Raw genomic sequence first — 17994 nt, 5'->3', positions numbered from 1 at the left:
TTATATTTAGGTTCAGGAACTCCACAATACTGTTGAACTAATATTCTATAAGAGGAACATGAGCTCAAACAGTAGAAATTTGAGGTGACGGTACTCAGCTCTGATGAGCTCCTGTCCAAGTCAAGAACTGATCTCATTTCAATAGATCTGGTAACTAAGCATTGACAACAAAACATTAATTAATTCACATTAGACACAAAGTACATGCTTTAAATTAAGCCACACAACTTAAGTGAACTTAATCTATAGTAGATCTCCTGAATTTACATAAACGCATAAATTACAATAAAACATTCAGTACAAGTTTGCAGTATGTTTTAGGCAGCACTAAGTACTATTTTCCTGAATAATAGTGTCTTCACCGTATTTTAGCAACATTGCTTTAGTCGAATGCACCTGGGTCAATGGAAACCTGCCTAATGATGTCTGAGTGATTGGTTCAGATTTGTTCAGGTCTAATGTTTGGGCCAAATTTAAAAAATGACATCCAAAAGATGTCGACGTCGGTCCGTCCTTTCTAGGGTCTTACAGTGTCGGCCTGCAATGGAATGTTATGAACGTCCATCCATGTTGTAGGCAGTTGCATTGGCTGGTTCCTGTGATTAAATGTTTTGTCTATTTAAGAGCTGAATAGACCCATCAGCTACCCAACTCTATCAGAAGTTGTCCTGAGCTGATTTGCAATGAGAATCAATGCGTTTAACACAGCGGGAAATGCAGAAGTTATTATTTTTTGCTGTGATCATCTCCTCAAAAATGTACAGAGAAACTTGAAACCACTGATGATCATGACAATTTAGCTGACGGGGTCCAACTCCCGGACAACAGAGGTTTCAGAGTCCTGCAATAGAGCTGAGATGCTAATATTTGTGTAAACTCTACATAGTTGTGTTCTGTGGGTGTCACTGAGTAGGCTGAACAATCCATAGTTAAGACTGTTGAGTGCAATATGAATGTCCAACACAAACAAAAGACCCTCCATACTCAACTGGTAGACTGTAACTGAACGGGGTCAATACGGACCCCGGGTCCCCCAAAAATATACATAATACTGTTTGGTTGGGCTTCGACCCCTGGTATCATATAAACACACAGAAATGGAAATGTGTAGAATTGCAGGAAACTTGCTTTAAAACAGCCCAAAAATACATCTTGGCCCCATCACAAAATGTGTAGTTGTGGGATATTACCTTTAAAACTGCTAAATGCTCTCTCCACCAACAAGAGGGTTGTGGGATATTACCTTTAAAACTGCTAAATGCTCTCTCCACCAACAAGAGGGTTGTGGGATATTACCTTTAAAACTGCTAAATGCTCTCTCCACCAACAAGAGGGTTGTGGGATATTACCTTTAAAACTGCTAAATGCTCTTCCACCAACAAGAGGGTTGTGGGATATTACCTTTAAAACTGCTAAATGCTCTCTCCACCAACAAGAGGGTTGTGGGATATTACCTTTAAAACTGCTAAATGCTCTCTCCACCAACAAGAGGGTTGTGGGATATTACCTTTAAAACTGCTAAATGCTCTCTCCACCAACAAGAGGGTTGTGGGATATTACCTTTAAAACTGCTAAATGCTCTCTCCCAACAAGAGGGTTGTGGGATATTACCTTTAAAACTGCTAAATGCTCTCTCCACCAACAAGAGGGTAAAACTGCTAAATGCTCTCTTGGATATTACCTTTAAAACTGCTAAATGCTCTCTCCACCAACAAGAGGGTTGTGGGATATTACCTTTAAAACTGCTAAATGCTCTCTCCACCAACAAGAGGGTTGTGGGATATTACCTTTAAAACTGCTAAATGCTCTCTCCACCAACAAGAGGGTTGTGGGATATTACCTTTAAAACTGCTAAATGCTCTCTCCACCAACAAGAGGGTTGTGGATATTACCTTTAAAATAAATCCACCAACAAGAGGGTTGTGGGATATTACCTTTAAAACTGCTAAATGCTCTCTCCACCAACAAGAGGGTTGTGGGCTAAAAATGCCCTCTCCACCAACAAGAGGGTTGTGGGATATTACCTTTAAAACTGCTAAATGCAGAGGGGTGTGAACAGTTTGGGGTCATATGGGTTGCAAGTTAGGGATTTGTTACCATGGCAATAAATGACAATATCCATCTGGACTTTTGCTAACTAGGAAATGTGTGTGACCGGACCTGTGTGTTAACTATTGGTAATTGTATTCTGTGGGTGTCACCCATTTCCTGGGTGCACAAACCAACCCGTTCTATAAGTATATATAAAAATGTCCCCAATGCAATTATATGGTCTAATACATCCACAGTGGGATTATAACAGTTTTGTTGTTTATTTTCAACCTAAATAATTATTGTAATTCATTTTTAATTAAGTAACATTGCAACCATGTTTGGCGTTATCTAGTCCAAATATGACTTGATTCCATTCATTTGTATCAGTTTGCATTACTTTCAAATCAGGGTGAACCGAAAATTCTACGTTTGAGGCTAATCGTTATTGTAGCTAGCTTCACATAGGTGGAGGACGGAGACGTTTGCCACATTCAGATAGAAATGTATCATGTAGAACAAACATGCCTCTGATTCTTAGGAATCATGTCAGTTCTATTCAAACATTTCTATCTGCAACTTTCCACAACTTTTTTGTACAGAACATCCCCAGGCGAAACCCACTGAGTATGAACCTGGAAATCCACACAATTTTAAACGTGTGGTGGACACCTCGCCATGTGCTTGTAAAATCTTTTTTTATCACGTTCTTCGCTCACTCGGGTGGACAGAAAAATAAGACAAAACCTTTCCCAAACATTATTTTATCTTTATTTAACTAGGCAAGTCAGTTAAGAAAAATCCTTACAGCCTTGTTCAGGAGCAGAAGGCCACATTTTTACCTAGTCGGCTCTAGGATTCGATCCAGAAACCTATTTTATATATTTACTATCCCAACGCTCTAACCACTAGGCTTACCTGCCGCCCCAACAGCTTGATGGATGTGTTATCTAACATGTTATGACGTCATTTCGATATTAGGCAGTTTAAACGTGCTATTACATACCTGTAGAAATAACGAGAAAGGGAAAGCACAATTCGGGCGTTTTCTTTATTATGAAGAATGGTGAGCGCCAAACCGGAACTTCCTGTCCCCCACCACCACAGTGCAACAGTGACATCTATTGGACTGATGGACTAACTTCTGCTAAAGCATGTAAAATATAAAAGTGAACTTGATTAGCTACACAAGTAATCCTTGGTTTTTAAAAAACGAAAGGGGTGTCTGTTTTAGTGTCTAAGTTTTTCAACCCATAACATATTCATCGTAGATGATCTCTGTGGAAGGCCAAGAAGATCATCAAGAACCTCAGCCACCCGAGACACGGCCTGTTCACCCTGCCACCATCTTGAAGGCTGAGACAGTACAGGTGCATCAAAGCTGGTACCACGAGAATGAAACTGCTTCTATCTCCTGGCCTTAAGACTGTTCAATTGTCATCACTGATTTGATTTAGAGAAAATTGGTGGCTAGCAAATTGGCTTGTCCCAATGTGTACTGGTGTCGTGACATGTATTGAGTAGATCAATAAACATGTATTATTTTGAATTCCACGAATTAAACAAAAGCATTATATTTACTGTAAAGATAACCCCCGATAACTACAATGATTCAGGAGATCAATAAAGTTGCAGTACTCTAGCAGGTCTCACAGCTGCTTATGCTGACAAAACATTTTAGAGAATAGGTCAGATTTAGCTTTGTGATGCTCAAATCAAATCACATTTTATTGGTCAGATACTCATGGTTAGCAGATGTTAATGTGAGTGTAGCGAAATGCTTGTGCTTCTAGTTCCGACAGTGCAGTAATATCTAACAAGTAATCTAACAATTCCCCAACAACTACCTAATACACACAAATCTAAAGGGGTGAATGAGAATATGTACATATAAGTATATGGTTGAGCAATGGCCGAGCGACATAGGCAAGGTCTATTGCACATAGGCAAGGTGCAATAGATGGTATAAAATACAATATATACATGGGGTATGAGTAATGTAAGATATGTAAACACGATTAAAGTGGCATTGTTTAAAGTGACTAGTGATCAATTTATTAAAGTGTCCAGTGATTGGGGCTGAATCTAGGCAGCAGCCTCTCTGAGTTAATACTTGCTGTTTAGCTGTCTGATGACCTTGAGATAGAAGCTGTTTTTCAGTCTCTCGGTCCCTGCTTTGATGCACCTGTACTGACCTCACCTTCAGCCTCCTGAGGTTGAAGAGGCGCTGTTGCCACACTGTCTGTGGACCATTTCACTTTGTCTGTGATGTGTCGGCCCAGGAACTTAACTTTAATTTCAACTGGCTGTCTTGTTCAGCTTCAGAAAAACAGTAAATATGTCACTTGAAACATCATTTTTGTAATTGATTAGACAAAAGAGAAGAGTTTGACCAGTACAAATTCATATACAAACTTTAAGTTTCATTGGCAGATCAATTTAGTTGGCTTGAATGTGGTTTTCCAAACACATTTATTATCAATCACTAAAATAACAAATCTAGTTTTGAAAAAACAATTTAATAAACACATGTAGTCAGTCATTTCATAGCCTGTTTATCATTAAAGAAATAATAATTTAGTAGTAAAAAATGATCCCAAACTGATCATCACAACATCTCTATCTGATACATGTTGTGTCTACCAACACCTTAATTGGGGAGGCCAGGCTGTGGGAATGGTTGGAATGGTATCAAATACATCAAACACATGGTTTCCAGGTGTTTGATGCCGTTCCAGCCATTATTATGAACTGTCCTCCTCTCAGCAGCCTCCATTGAGATCATATCTATTTCAATGAATAACAATGCAACTGTCTACACTTCACTTCCATGGCTTTGTGAAGTCCAGAAAACTGATGCTGGATGCTGGTTGGGCCAAGTGTGATTGTTCTGGGTGTCTAACATACCTCAACAGTTTGAACACAATAGGAATCAATTGAATGCCTGTGGTCAAGTGGTTGTTGCTACATTGAGAAGGTTTTGAGGGAAGGCTGTTCTACTATACATAAAAGTGTAGGTTAACATCAAGGATAAACCGATATCACAATATGCCTTGCTCATATCTATATCAAACAAAATCAATATCATATCTAATTATCTATATTGGTTCTCACCACAAATTGTTTCATTGTGAGTTCAACCTTAAGGGCAAATCCAAATTAATATCTTTTCAATAGAAGCTAACAAAACACAGCACAATTGACAAGGTGCCAACTGGGCACAAAATGGTTGAATCAACAGTGTTTCAACATAATTTATCAACGTATTGTGACGTGGAATGTATGTGTAGAATACTGTACATTGGATTTGCAAAAGCTGTTGTTTTGAGGTTCAACCACAGGATTATGGCATCATGTTAACCAATTTTCAACATAGTGAAACCTTGTATAAATAGATTGAATATATGTTGAATTTGTACCTTTGAAACAATGTTAGATCTTCAACCTTATATCCACTATCAGAAAAGACAATAGGCTGGCCAGCACCTCCTAGTGGAGAGTTGATTAATCTACAGCTATCCTTTTGGTCTGTCATCCACGGTGGACAAATTTTAATGAGTAGGTGAGATGATATCATCTTACCTGAGGCAAAGCAAAACACGTGATTGGCTGTTCAAATACAGCTCAACAGACAGTAATATTGATTGATTTAATTAGTGATTTTTCGGACTTTGTTGATTACATCTGCCAATAACTCACCCCCAGACTGTTTTTCTGGTCACTCAATGACATTCAAGATTGGTGCCTCAAACTCCCTCCCCCTCCCTCGACTTGATAACACCTGTTCAACTCCCGAATGCGGGACTTGGTGGTTCACTATGAGCAGATGAATATACAGGAAGTAGACACTTCTCGATTCTACCAGTGAAATGAAAATGTGCTAGTTCTATGTGCTAGTTCTAGCTTGTGGTTAGGATAATTTTGATGTTTATTACAAAAAACGTAATGTTGTTCTTATACTAATGACTATATGCCACGGTAGAGCCAGGGTGAAATTCCCCTTTAAAACCTCTTCCCTCTACTCGAGACGCTTGCGTCCCAACTAGAGCTCTGGAAATGCAAATGCGCTACGCTAAATGCTAATAGTATTAGTTAAAACTCAAACGTTCATTAAAATACACATGCAGGGTATCGAATTAAAGCTACACTCGTTGTGAATCCAGGCAACAAGTCAGATTTTTAAAATGCTTTTCGGCGAAAGCATGAGAAGCTATTATCTGATAGCATGAAACAATACACTACAACACAAAAGACCTGCAGGGGACGTAAACAAAATAATTAGCATTTCGGCGTTACACAAACCGCACAATAAAATAGAAAACATTCATTACCTTTCACCATCTTCTTTGTTGGCACTCCTAGATGTCCCATAAACACTATTGGGTCTTTATTTCGATTAAATCGGTCCATATAAAGCCTAGATATGGTTATATGTAGACTGTGTGATAAACGAAAAAAACATCGTTTCAAAACGTAACGTCATTTTTTAAAATTCAAAAAGTCGACGATAAACTTTCACAAAACACTTCGAAATACTTTTGTAATGCAACTTTAGGTATTAGTAAACGTTAATAAGCGATAAAATTCATCAGGAGGCGATGTAAAAATCATTAGCTGTTCGTCTGGAAAAATGTCCGGCTAGAAACTCAACCAAAATATCCGGTCCTAGACCTGAAGAAATACGGTGCCTTGCATGTGTTTGACCAAGAAAAAACTCGAAGGCAAATGACAAGACTCTAGACACCGTGTGGAAGCTGTAGGTACTGCAACCTCAGTCAATTAATTGTGGTTCACCTTTATCAATGGGTTCAAGTAGCGCATGGATATATTTTTCCATTTTCAGTGATCAGTTTTTCCTGTGCTTTTCGATGTAAATGCCGTTCTGGTAAAGCCACAGCAGTGATTTAACCAGTTTTATAAACGTCTGAGTGTTTTCTATCCACACAGACTAAGCAAATGCATATACTATATTCCTGGCATGAGTAGCAGGGCGCTGAAATGTTGCGCGATTTTTAACAGAATGTTCAAAAAAGTAGAGGGTAGAGGGAAGAAACTGTAGTTGTTACATTTCTTCAATGCAGGATTCCACATGCAGGAGTTAGTCTGTAGCGGGGTGTGTCTGGTTTTGGGGAGGGAAATATGGCGAGGCGGAAGTGCTGTTAGATTCTGATGGCTTGCGGTTGAGTAAAGTTGGTAAGAATGAATGGAAAACGGTGACAATGAAAAATGGAACAAAAATACAACAAGTTGTAAACGAACATCGTGTTTTTTTGGAGTGCGATTCGTCAACAATTATGTATTTTTGGGAGATCATTTGAGGTCAGGAAGATGGTAAAGAAGGCATTACGGAAGGTAGATTCAGGCAGAGTGACCAGTAGTGGTTTTGGTTTGATTTCATGTGTCTCAGAAGAGCAGAAGGAGAGAGCATTGTTTTTTGGAGCAGGGTACCGATTAAAGGGTGTTATATCTGGAGTTTCGCTGGAAGAGTGAAGAGTGTCTGCCTATGTTGTGAAAATATTCAGTCAATAATATTTCTCACATACACATTTCTCGCCTGTGAGTTCAAATAGACTTTTATTACAGAGTAATATCAGCCTTGCTGGTTCATGAAAACAACTAACTTTCCAGCCTTGGCACACACTCTTTATACAGGTTTCATCTTTACGTCACACACATAGAAACTCCTCTTTATGTTAATGATTATCCCCTCTGGCATTGAGCCACCATTATCTTTTTGCCTTGCACTAATTTTAGTTTGGTTTCATATTAGGACATGGAAACATTAGAGCCATACAATGATTAAAAAATAAACAGTCATGGTCAGTCCCCAGACAGGTGCATGTCTAAATGGGGTATAATGACCCAGACACACATATATATAGTGCACTCATCCAGCTGACGACTACAAAATGTGTAATGGACACATATGTACTGGAAGATTTCCAATATCTACTGATGTGATGCTGGGATATGTATGATACGCAGTGAGAGCTATTGTGAATAAACCACTGCAGTTATGACATTGATAAAATAATGGCCATGTATCAAGTGTGTGCCAACGGAATATTTTGGGTATTTATTAGGATCCCCATTAAACGCTGCAAAAGTATCAGAATTGTTCACTTCTCTCATTGACTTGTCAAACCCAGGCTTGGTCTGCTTCACAAGCGTTATCTGAAGTCTCGCGTTGTTACGTCTCTGGGTTGAGAAACTGGTTGTAGGGGAACAGGAAGTTCCGCGCAGGCGCGCATTGTTCTTCACAATAAAGGACACGGCAGAATTGTGCAGTCGAGACGACAACTTCTGTGTCCGTTTCAAATATATTACTACTGGTATGTAATAGCACGTTATAATATCGAAAAAACATGTCATAACATACTAGGTAACAAATACGTCAAGGTATTATCACGTTTGATGAAGGTTTTATGTGGTATTTTTGTGTCAAACCGCGTGAGTGAACGTGATCACTTTTTTTTTTTTTTTTTTACAAGTCACATAGTTATAGACTTTGGGTTAGTCTGAGTGGGTGTTTATCATTTTCTCAAGGTAATTTCATAAAGGGTCAAACTATTTGAGATTTCTGGGTTCGTTTTACATGTCGTTTTTGGTTTTGTGTAAAATTCACGAGATGGTAAAATGGCGGTTCCTCCTCGGTCTGCATTAACGCACATCAGTGCAGGCACTGAGGGTGCAGCAAGAGAGACACAATTTTACGGTAGGGGTTTAATGGCACAGGCAGGGAGCCCAGCCAACAGCGAGTTGCAGTAATCCAGACGGGAGATTGCGCTACTGTTTTCCGTCTTGCCGAGGTTCAGCTTGAGGTGGTGATCCGTCATCCACACGGATATGTCTATCCGTGTTAACGCACATCAGTGCAGGCACTGAGGGTGCAGCAAGAGAGACACAATTTTACGGTTGCGCTACTGTTTTGAGTCTTGGACAGCAGCTCACCAGAGCTGAGTACCGGCACCTCAAATTTCTACTGTTTGAGCTCATGTTCCTCTTATAGAATATTAGCTCAACAGTATTGTGTAGCTCCTACACCTAAATATAAATCATATTTTTAGATAATAAAGAAAGTCTTGACAGTTCTGGGACTAACTTTTGTGTCCGTTTCTCCTAATTACTACAGACCGACTCAGATAAAGTCTGAGGCCGGTAACATCAACAGTGAAGACAAACCCAGCCTGCCACTCTCCTTCCACACTGTGTCCAAACCTACAGTCACTGGGTCCTGATTGTGACAGTGGAGCCCAGTTTGCACTGCAGGATCCAGAGATGGCATCAGTGAAGCTGGAAGACTGCAGTCAAACACTGGAGCTGAATGTCAACATTAAAGATGAAGAAGAGGAGGAGAAGATTGGGAAATCTGTTTCTCATGGTAAGCACAGGTTTGACAAAAACACATGGGATAAACACATGGGATAAACACATGGGATAAACAAACGTACTTCAATAACACAATAGAACAGTCTATATGCTGTGTGTGCAAATGTAGTAAGATTAGGGGGGTAAGGCAATAAATAGGCCGTAGTGGCGAAATAATTACAACTTAGCATTAACACTGGAGTGATAGATGTGCAAGTAGAGATACTGGGGTGCAAAATAGGAAAAATAAATAAAAATATGGTGATGGGGTAGTTGGGTGGTTTATATACAGATGGGCTGTGATCGGTAAGCTGCTCTGACAGCTGATGCTTAAAGTTAATGAGGGAGGTATGTCTCCAGCCTCAGTGATTTTTGCAATTCGTTCCAGTCATTGGCAGCAGAGACCTGGAAGGACAGGCGGCCTAATGAGGAGTTGGCTTTGGGGATGACCAGTGAAATATGCCTGCTGGACCGTGTGCTATGGGTGGGTGTTGCTATGGTGACCAGTGAGCAGAGATAAGGTGGGGCTTTACCTAGCAAAGACTTATAGATGACCTGAAGCCAGTGGGTTTGGGGACCAATATGAAGCGAGGACCAGCCAACGAGAGCATACAGGTCGCAGTGGTGGGTAGTATATGGGGCTTTGGTGACAAAACAGATGACTACATCCAATTTGCTGAGTAGAGCGTTGGAGGCTATTTTGTAAATGACATTGCCGAAGTCAAGGATGGGTAGGATAGTCAGTTTTACGGGGGTATGTTATGCAGCATGAGTGAAGTAGGCTTTGTTGCAAAATAGGAAGCCGATTCTAGATTTACTTTTGGTTTGGAGATGCTTAATGTGAGTTTACAGTCTAACCAGGCACCTAGAATATGTGGACAACTACAAATACCTAAGTCAGAACCGTCCAGAGTAGTGATTCTGGACGGGCGGGCAGGTGTGGGCAGTGATCTGTTGAAGAGCATACATTTAGTTTTACTTGCATTTAAGAGCAGTTGGAGGCCACGGAAGGAGAGTTGTGTTGCATTGAAGCTCGCCTGGAGGTTAGTTAACACAGTGTCCAAAGAAGGGGAAGAAATTTACAGAATGGTGTCTACGTAGAGGTGGATCAGAGAATCACCAGCAGCAAAAGCGACATCATTGATATATTCAGAGAAAAGAGTCGGCCCGAGAATTGAACCCTGTGGGGCCCATAGAGCCTGCCAGAGGCCCGGACAACAGGCCCTCCGATTTGACACACTGAACTCTATTGGAGAAGTAGTTGGTGAACCAGGCAAGGCAGTCATTTGAGAAACCAAGGCTGTTGAGTCTGCTGATAAGAATGCGGTGATTGACAGAGTCAAAAGCCTTGGCCAGGTAGATGAAGACGGCTGCACAGTACTGTCTTTTATCGTTGACGGTTATGATATTGTTTAGGACCCTGGGCGTGGCTGAGGTGCACCCATGACAAACTCAGAAACCAGATTGTGGAGAAGGTACGGTGGGATTCTAAATGGTCGGTGATCTGTTTGTTAACTTGGCTTTCGAAGACTTTAGAAAGGCAGGGCAGGATTTCATGATGAACTGTTTCAATGAGAAGGTATATGTTATTTCATGCTACTTACACTTGCATGGTTTGACACCAGTATTGCCAGTATTTGTTTTATTCACTGGTCTATCTGGAGTGCTCAGAGAGTAGACTAAAGAAGTGAAGTAGACAAACTGCCAGTGTTTAAAGTTCTATGAAGTGAGTCTGTGTAGTTTCTAACCCTTGTGACTTATGAGGTACTTTTAGAATAGTTTTATTCCCCTTTTGTATTGCACAGCCTACTGATATGAATACATACAGTACCAGCCTACTGATATGAATACATACAGTACCACTGATATGAATACATACAGTACCAGCCTACTGATATGAATACGTACAGTACCAGCCTACTGATATGAATACATACAGTACCAGCCTACTGATATGAATACGTACAGTACCAGCCTACTGATATGAATATACAGTACCAGCCTACTGATATGAATACAGTACCAGCCTACTGATATGAATACCAGCCTACTGATATGTACCAGTACCAGCCTACTGATATGAATACGTACAGTACCAGCCTACTGATATGAATACGTACAGTACCAGCCTACTGATATGAATACGTACCAGCCTACTGATATGAATACCAGCCCTACTGATATGAATACGTACACTACCAGCCTACTGATATGAATACGTACAGTACCAGCCTACTGATATGAATACCAGCCTACTGACAGTACCAGCCTACTGATATGAATACGTACAGTACCAGCCTACTGATATGAATACGTACAGTACCAGCCTACTGATATGAATACGTACAGTACCAGCCTACTGATATGAATACGTACACTACCAGCCTACTGATATGAATACGTACACTACCAGCCTACTGATATGAATACGTACACTACCAGCCTACTGATATATGTACACTACCAGCCTACTGATATGAATACGTACCAGCCTACTACCATATGAATACACTACCAGCCTACTGATATGAATACGTACACTACCAGCCTACTGATATGAATACGTACACTACCAGCCTACTGATATGAATACGTACACTACCAGCCTACTGATATGAATACGTACACTACCAGCCTACTGATATGAATACGTACACTACCAGCCTACTGATATGAATACGTACACTACCAGCCTACTGATATGAACTACACTACCAGCCTATGAATACGTACATACCAGCCTACTGATATGTACAGTACCAGACTACTGATATGAATACGTACAGTACCAGCCTACTGATATGAATACGCACAGTACCAGACTACTGATATGAATACGCACAGTACCAGACTACTGATATGAATACGTACAGTACCAGACTACTGATATGAATACGTACAGTACCAGCCTACTGATATGAATACGTACAGTACCAGCCTACTGATATGAATACGTACAGTACCAGCCTACTGATATGAATACGTACAGTACCAGCCTACTGATATGAATACGTACAGTGTGTTCGGAAAGTATTCAGACCCCTTGATTTTTTTCTACATTTTGTTACGTTACAGCCTTATTTTAAAATTGATTCAATGAAAAATGTCCCTCATCAATCTACACTCAATACCCCATAATGACAAAGCAAACGCAGGTTTTTAGAAATGTTTAAACATTTGTAAAAAATAAAAAAAACGGATACCTTATTTACATAAGTATTCAGACCCTTTGCTATGCGACTTAACATTGAGCTCAGGTGCATCTTGTTTCCATTGATCATCCTTGAGATGTTTCTACAACTTGATTGTTGTCAAACTGTGGTAAATTCAATTGATTGGACATGATTTGGAAAGGCACACACCTGTCTATATAAGGTCCCACATTTCACAGTGCATGTCAGAGCAAAAACCAATCACTTGGTCGAAGGAATTGTCCGTAGAACTCCATGAAAGGAAAAATTCACGAGGTGGTAAAATGGCGGCCCCCACTCGGTCTGTGTCAACAGACTTCAGTGTGGATGCAGCAGAGAGACAATTTTACGGTTGCACTACTGTTTTTGAAGTTTAATGTAATGATTATCAGTTTTCTACATGTGAAATAATATTGACACATTCAGTTTGTCTTTATCTATAAACGTTACTATGGTGTGAACAGGAAATACAATTGTTTTTTGAAGTAAAACCGTGAATACAAGGTTATCAATGAAAATATCACATAGTGATGCCTAAAACAAACTGTAACCTTGTACAAAATGGTTTGAGTCTTTTATGCATTTATCTACTACAGGTTAAGTTTTAGCTCAAAAGTATTGTGGAGCTCCTGCACCAAAATATAAACAGTACCAGCACACAAAATGTTTATCGACAACTTTTTCAGTCCAAGTCAAGCAATGAATTAGATAATTGAACAAAATATATATATTTAGTAAAGAATAAAGACCTTGCCAAAACTGTCAAGAAAATAACTTGTGTCTGTTTCTCTTATACTATTTGCAGACTCAGGTATGAGGTCGGTAACATCAACAGTGAGGACAAACCCAGCCTGCCTCTCTCCTTCCACACTGAGTAGAAACCTACAGTCACTGGGTCCTGATTGTGACAGTGGAGCCCAGTTTACACTGCAGGATCCAGAGATGGCATCAGTGAAGCTGGAAGACTGCAGTCAAACACTGGAGCTGAATGTCAACATTAAAGATGAAGAAGAGGAGGAGAAGATTGGGACATCTGTTAGTCATGGTAAGAGCATGTTCTATCTAACTAAGTTTGTTGTTCATTCCAGCTTCGCACTGTGTATGAAAAGTTGCAGTAGAACTGTTTCATGATGAACTGTTTCAATGAGAAGGTAGATGTTATTTCATGCTACTAACACTTGCATGATTTGACACCAGTATTGCCAGCATTGGTTTTATTCACTGGGCGATCTGGAGTGTTCAGAGAGTAGACTGAAGAAGTGTAGTAAAACTGACAGTGTTTTTAAATTCTATGAAATGAGTCTGTGTAGTTTCTAACCCTTGTGATAGTGAGTGGAGGATGATATGGCTCATCATTTTCATGACTTATGAGATAGTTTAGTGGTTAGAGAGATGGGCCAGTAATCAAAAGGTTGCTGGATCGAATCCCTGAGCTGACATGGTAAAAATAAACTCGGCAAAATAAGAAACGTCCTCTTACAGTCAACTGCGTTTATTTTCAGCAAACTTAACGTGTAAATATTTGTATGTAAAATAACAAGATTCAACAACTGAGACATAAACTGAACAAGTTCCACAGACATGTGACTAACAGAAATAGAATAATGTGTCCCTGAACAAAGGGGGGGGGTCAAAATCAAAAGTAACAGTCGGTATCTGGTGTGGCCACCAGCTGCATTAAGTACTGCAGTGCATCTCCTCATGGACTGCACCAGATTTGCCAGTGCTTGCTGTGGGATGTTACCCCACTCTTCCACCAAGGCACCTGCAAGATCCCGGACATTTCCTGGGGGAATGGTCCTATCCCTCACCCTCCGATCCTACAGGTCCCTGACCTGCTCAATGGGATTGAGATCCGGGCTCTTCGCTGGCCATGGCAAAACACTGACATTCCTGTCTAGCAGGTGTGATGTTCGGATGTATCGATCCTGTTCAGGTGTTGTGGTTGTGGTCTATTCCAAAGGCCAAAATCAACATCCTCGCGAATTCTATGCAAAGGAGATGTGTGCCGGAGGAGGCAGCGGCAGCTACCAATTTCTCCAGTGCTTAATGTGTAAATTGGGGAGGTGCTGGAACCAAAACTGAGCCCGAGAGTGTTGACCTGCGGGTCTCCGAGGTACCAGAACACATTAAATAAAATACCTTTACAATAAAGCATTGCATTCATTATCATGGCTTTTGCGAACTGGCATATTATACTTGTTTTATTTTATTTAACTCGGCAAGTCAGTTAAGAACAAATTATTATTTACAGTGACGGCCTACCCGTACCAAACCCAGACGATGCTGGGCCAATTGTGCGCCGCCCTATGGGACTGCCAATCACGGCCAGATGTGATACAGACTGGATACGAACCAGGGACTGTTGTGATGCCTCTTGCACTGAGATGCGGTGCCTTAGACCACTGTGCCACTAGGGAGCAGTGGTGTTGAGCCGCTTACAGAAGTTACACACATGAAGTACATTTATTGTAGCCTGGAGTCCTGGAAAAATGTGGCCTTTTATAAACGGATTTCATGCAGTTCTACATCATTTTAGATGACTGGGGACTTTTGAAGAATATTTTTTAATACCTCACAAATGACCAAAATGACAGACTACTTTGACACTGACAAACTGAGAATCTGAGGTCAATATAAACGACCGTGTCTCTAATCCATCAATAGTCTAGGCCAGGTGTTATAACTATAGTCCTAAACAAGCTTTCCAGTTTCACTGACTCACCCAATGATGTGCAGCTCACTCACCGGACAAAAGCTTATCTCTCTTGCTTTCATTTGTAAAACTGTGCTGTTTGCTCAATAGGCCTATTTGGAAGTTGATAACTTGTTAACACACAGACAGATTAGTATTTTCTTTTCAGCAGGATCCATTTGCTTTACAACCTGTGTTTTCCAGTGATTGGATTAGAAATATTGCTAAAGGCCTGTTTTGGCTGCATGTTGTTCACTGACAGATTTGCCACATGTTCCTGACTGTAGACATGCCTTGTGATTTGGCTGCACACAATCCACAGCTGGGCTTTTTTAAATTAGCTATTGATCCTCTGTAGCTAAATACTCCTGGTGTTGTATTGGGAATGATTTAGTTTCTTTCTGAACAGACTGCAGAGTCCTGCAGCACCTCAACACACTTCCCACAGCTATTATTCTATCAGGAAATAAATGAAGAAGTGCAATGCTGGAGAGATGAGTTGTCTGCTCATGTCTATAACAGCACAGAGAGGGAGAGAGATCATAGAAAGTGAATCTCATTTTAGTTCTGTAAGAGATACAGGTGTGCTTCTCTCTCACCACCGTAATGGCCACGCCTTGGTCTAAATAGGCTACAATGTTGCACAAACCATAAACCTGGTTCGGCCCAACATTAATACATTCTTAGAACATCAGGCACGTTTTTTATGGGGCATGATAATTACAGAGGAATCCAAATGTAATTACTCTTGATTGCTTTTATGCAGATTTTTGCGTGATGAAATACTTTTTCATGTCACAAGAGGTAGGCTACCTGATCCTGGCAAATGGGTTCTGGAACGAAAGACTGCAAAACTGAGAGGAGCTGGAAGATCTGGCTCAAATTAAGCACCACCATTCTCATATAATGAGGTAGGGCCATCACAAGGATCCCTGAATGCAACGATGGTTGCACCAAACCAAGACCGACCACAGCCAGTTGTTTCCAATGGGAACAGATGAGTCATAGGGGGCAGAGCCAAGCACGAGCTAGTACTGAATGGGGAAATCTACTATAGATTCAGTTACGTTGCGCAGCCTAATTTATAGCGTGTACTTTGTCTAATGTGAGTTAATTCATGTTTTGTTGTCAATGCTTAGCTACCAGATCTATTGAACTGAGATCAGTCCTCAGCTCACCGGAGCTGAGTATCGGCACCTATTTCAGTCCAAGTCAAGCACTGAATTAGATAATTGAACAAAAATAAATATATTTTTATGTATATTTTTTGAAAATAAAGCAAGTGCCAGAACTGTCAAGACTAACTTTTATTTTTTTATTTTTTTCTGTTTCTCATTGTTACTACAGGACGACTAGAATTAAGTCTGAGGCCGGTAACATCAACAGTGAGGACAAACCCAGCCTGCCTCTCTCCTTCCACACTGAGTCCAAACCTACATTCACTGGGTCCTGATTGTGACAGTGAAGCCCAGTTTGCGCTGCAGGATCCAGAGATGGCATCAGTGAAGCTGGAAGACTGCAGTCAAACACTGGAGCTGAATGTCAACATTAAAGATGAAGAAGAGGAGGAGAAGATTGGGAAATCTGTTTCTCATGGTAAGAGCAGGTTCTATCTAACTAAGTTTGTTGTTGGTTCCAACTTTCCACTGTGTATGAAAAGTTGCAGTAGAACTGTTTCAATGAGAAGGTAGATGTTATTTCATGCTACTGAGACTTGCATGGTTTGACACCATTATTTCCAGCATTAGTTTTATTCACTGGGCTGTCTGGAGTGATCAGAGTGTAGACTAAAGAAGTGGAGTAGACAAACTGGCAGTGTTTTAAAGTTCTATGAAATGAGTCTGTGTAGTTACTAACCCTTGTGATAGTGAGTGGAGGATGATATGAAATTCGTCTGTGTCGTTACTAACTCTTGTGATAGTAAGTGGAGGATGACAAGCCCCTTTTTAGCTTTCATCTCTTACCCACTTTTAGAATAGTTTTATTCCCCTGTATTGTACAGCCTACTGATATGAATACATATGTCACCCGGTACAGACAGAAGAGGACTGGCCACCCCTTTGGGCCTGGTTCCTCTCTACATTTCTTCCAAGGTTCCTGCTTTCTAGGGAGTTTTTCCTGGCTACTGTGCTGCTACATCTGCATTGCTTGCTCTTTGGGGATTTTGGGCTGGGTTTCTGTGAAGCACTTTCTGACAACTGCTGATGTAAAAAGGGCTTCATAATATATACTTTTGATTGACATGTATATCACACCAACTGACTGGTTGTTCTGATGTTGTTCACACAGGAGACCATGTTAAGACATTCTCTACATCCAGAGAGCATCAGCAGGAAGATGACAGAGCTAAGAGGTCTCACCACTGCCCACATTGTGAGGAGATTTTCCCATTTCTATCAAAGCTAAAAACACACCTACAAATACACACTGGAGAGAATCCCTATTCCTGTACTGACTGTGGGAAGAGATTCACAACACCAGGAGCTTTGGCAGTTCATCAGAGAGTGCACACTGGAGGGAAGCCTTACTCCTGCTCTGACTGTGTAAAATGCTTCACAACATCAGCTCATCTAGAAGTTCATCAGAGAACACACACAGGAGAGAAGCCTTATTCCTGCTCTGACTGTGGAAAGAGTTTCTCTCTACTGGGCAACTTAAAAACACATGAACGTATACATACAGGAGTGAAGCCATACTCCTGCTCTGACT

General features: G+C 40.6%; 1 protein-coding gene across 3 annotated transcripts in view; it reads left to right on the top strand.

The window, feature by feature from the left end:
- Positions 1-8256: 8256 nt before the first annotated feature.
- The window catches only part of LOC135567281 (uncharacterized), a 15195-nt gene continuing 5457 nt past the window's right edge, over positions 8257-17994 (top strand). For all 3 annotated transcript variants that reach the window (XR_010462314.1, XM_065014705.1, XM_065014704.1), the window contains exons 1-5: positions 8257-8363; positions 9164-9412; positions 13396-13635; positions 16633-16881; positions 17575-17658. Coding sequence is in view for 2 of the 3 variants with exons in the window: in XM_065014705.1 (XP_064870777.1) it covers positions 9310-9412; positions 13396-13635; positions 16633-16881; positions 17575-17658 (676 nt within the window). In the remaining variant the exon portion in view is untranslated. The remainder of the gene's footprint in view (positions 8364-9163; positions 9413-13395; positions 13636-16632; positions 16882-17574; positions 17659-17994) is intronic.

This window comes from Oncorhynchus nerka, unplaced genomic scaffold (assembly GCF_034236695.1).
Source record: "Oncorhynchus nerka isolate Pitt River unplaced genomic scaffold, Oner_Uvic_2.0 unplaced_scaffold_2296, whole genome shotgun sequence".
Classification (NCBI taxonomy): domain Eukaryota; kingdom Metazoa; phylum Chordata; class Actinopteri; order Salmoniformes; family Salmonidae; genus Oncorhynchus; species Oncorhynchus nerka.
This window is presented reverse-complemented; position numbering and strand designations above follow the sequence as displayed.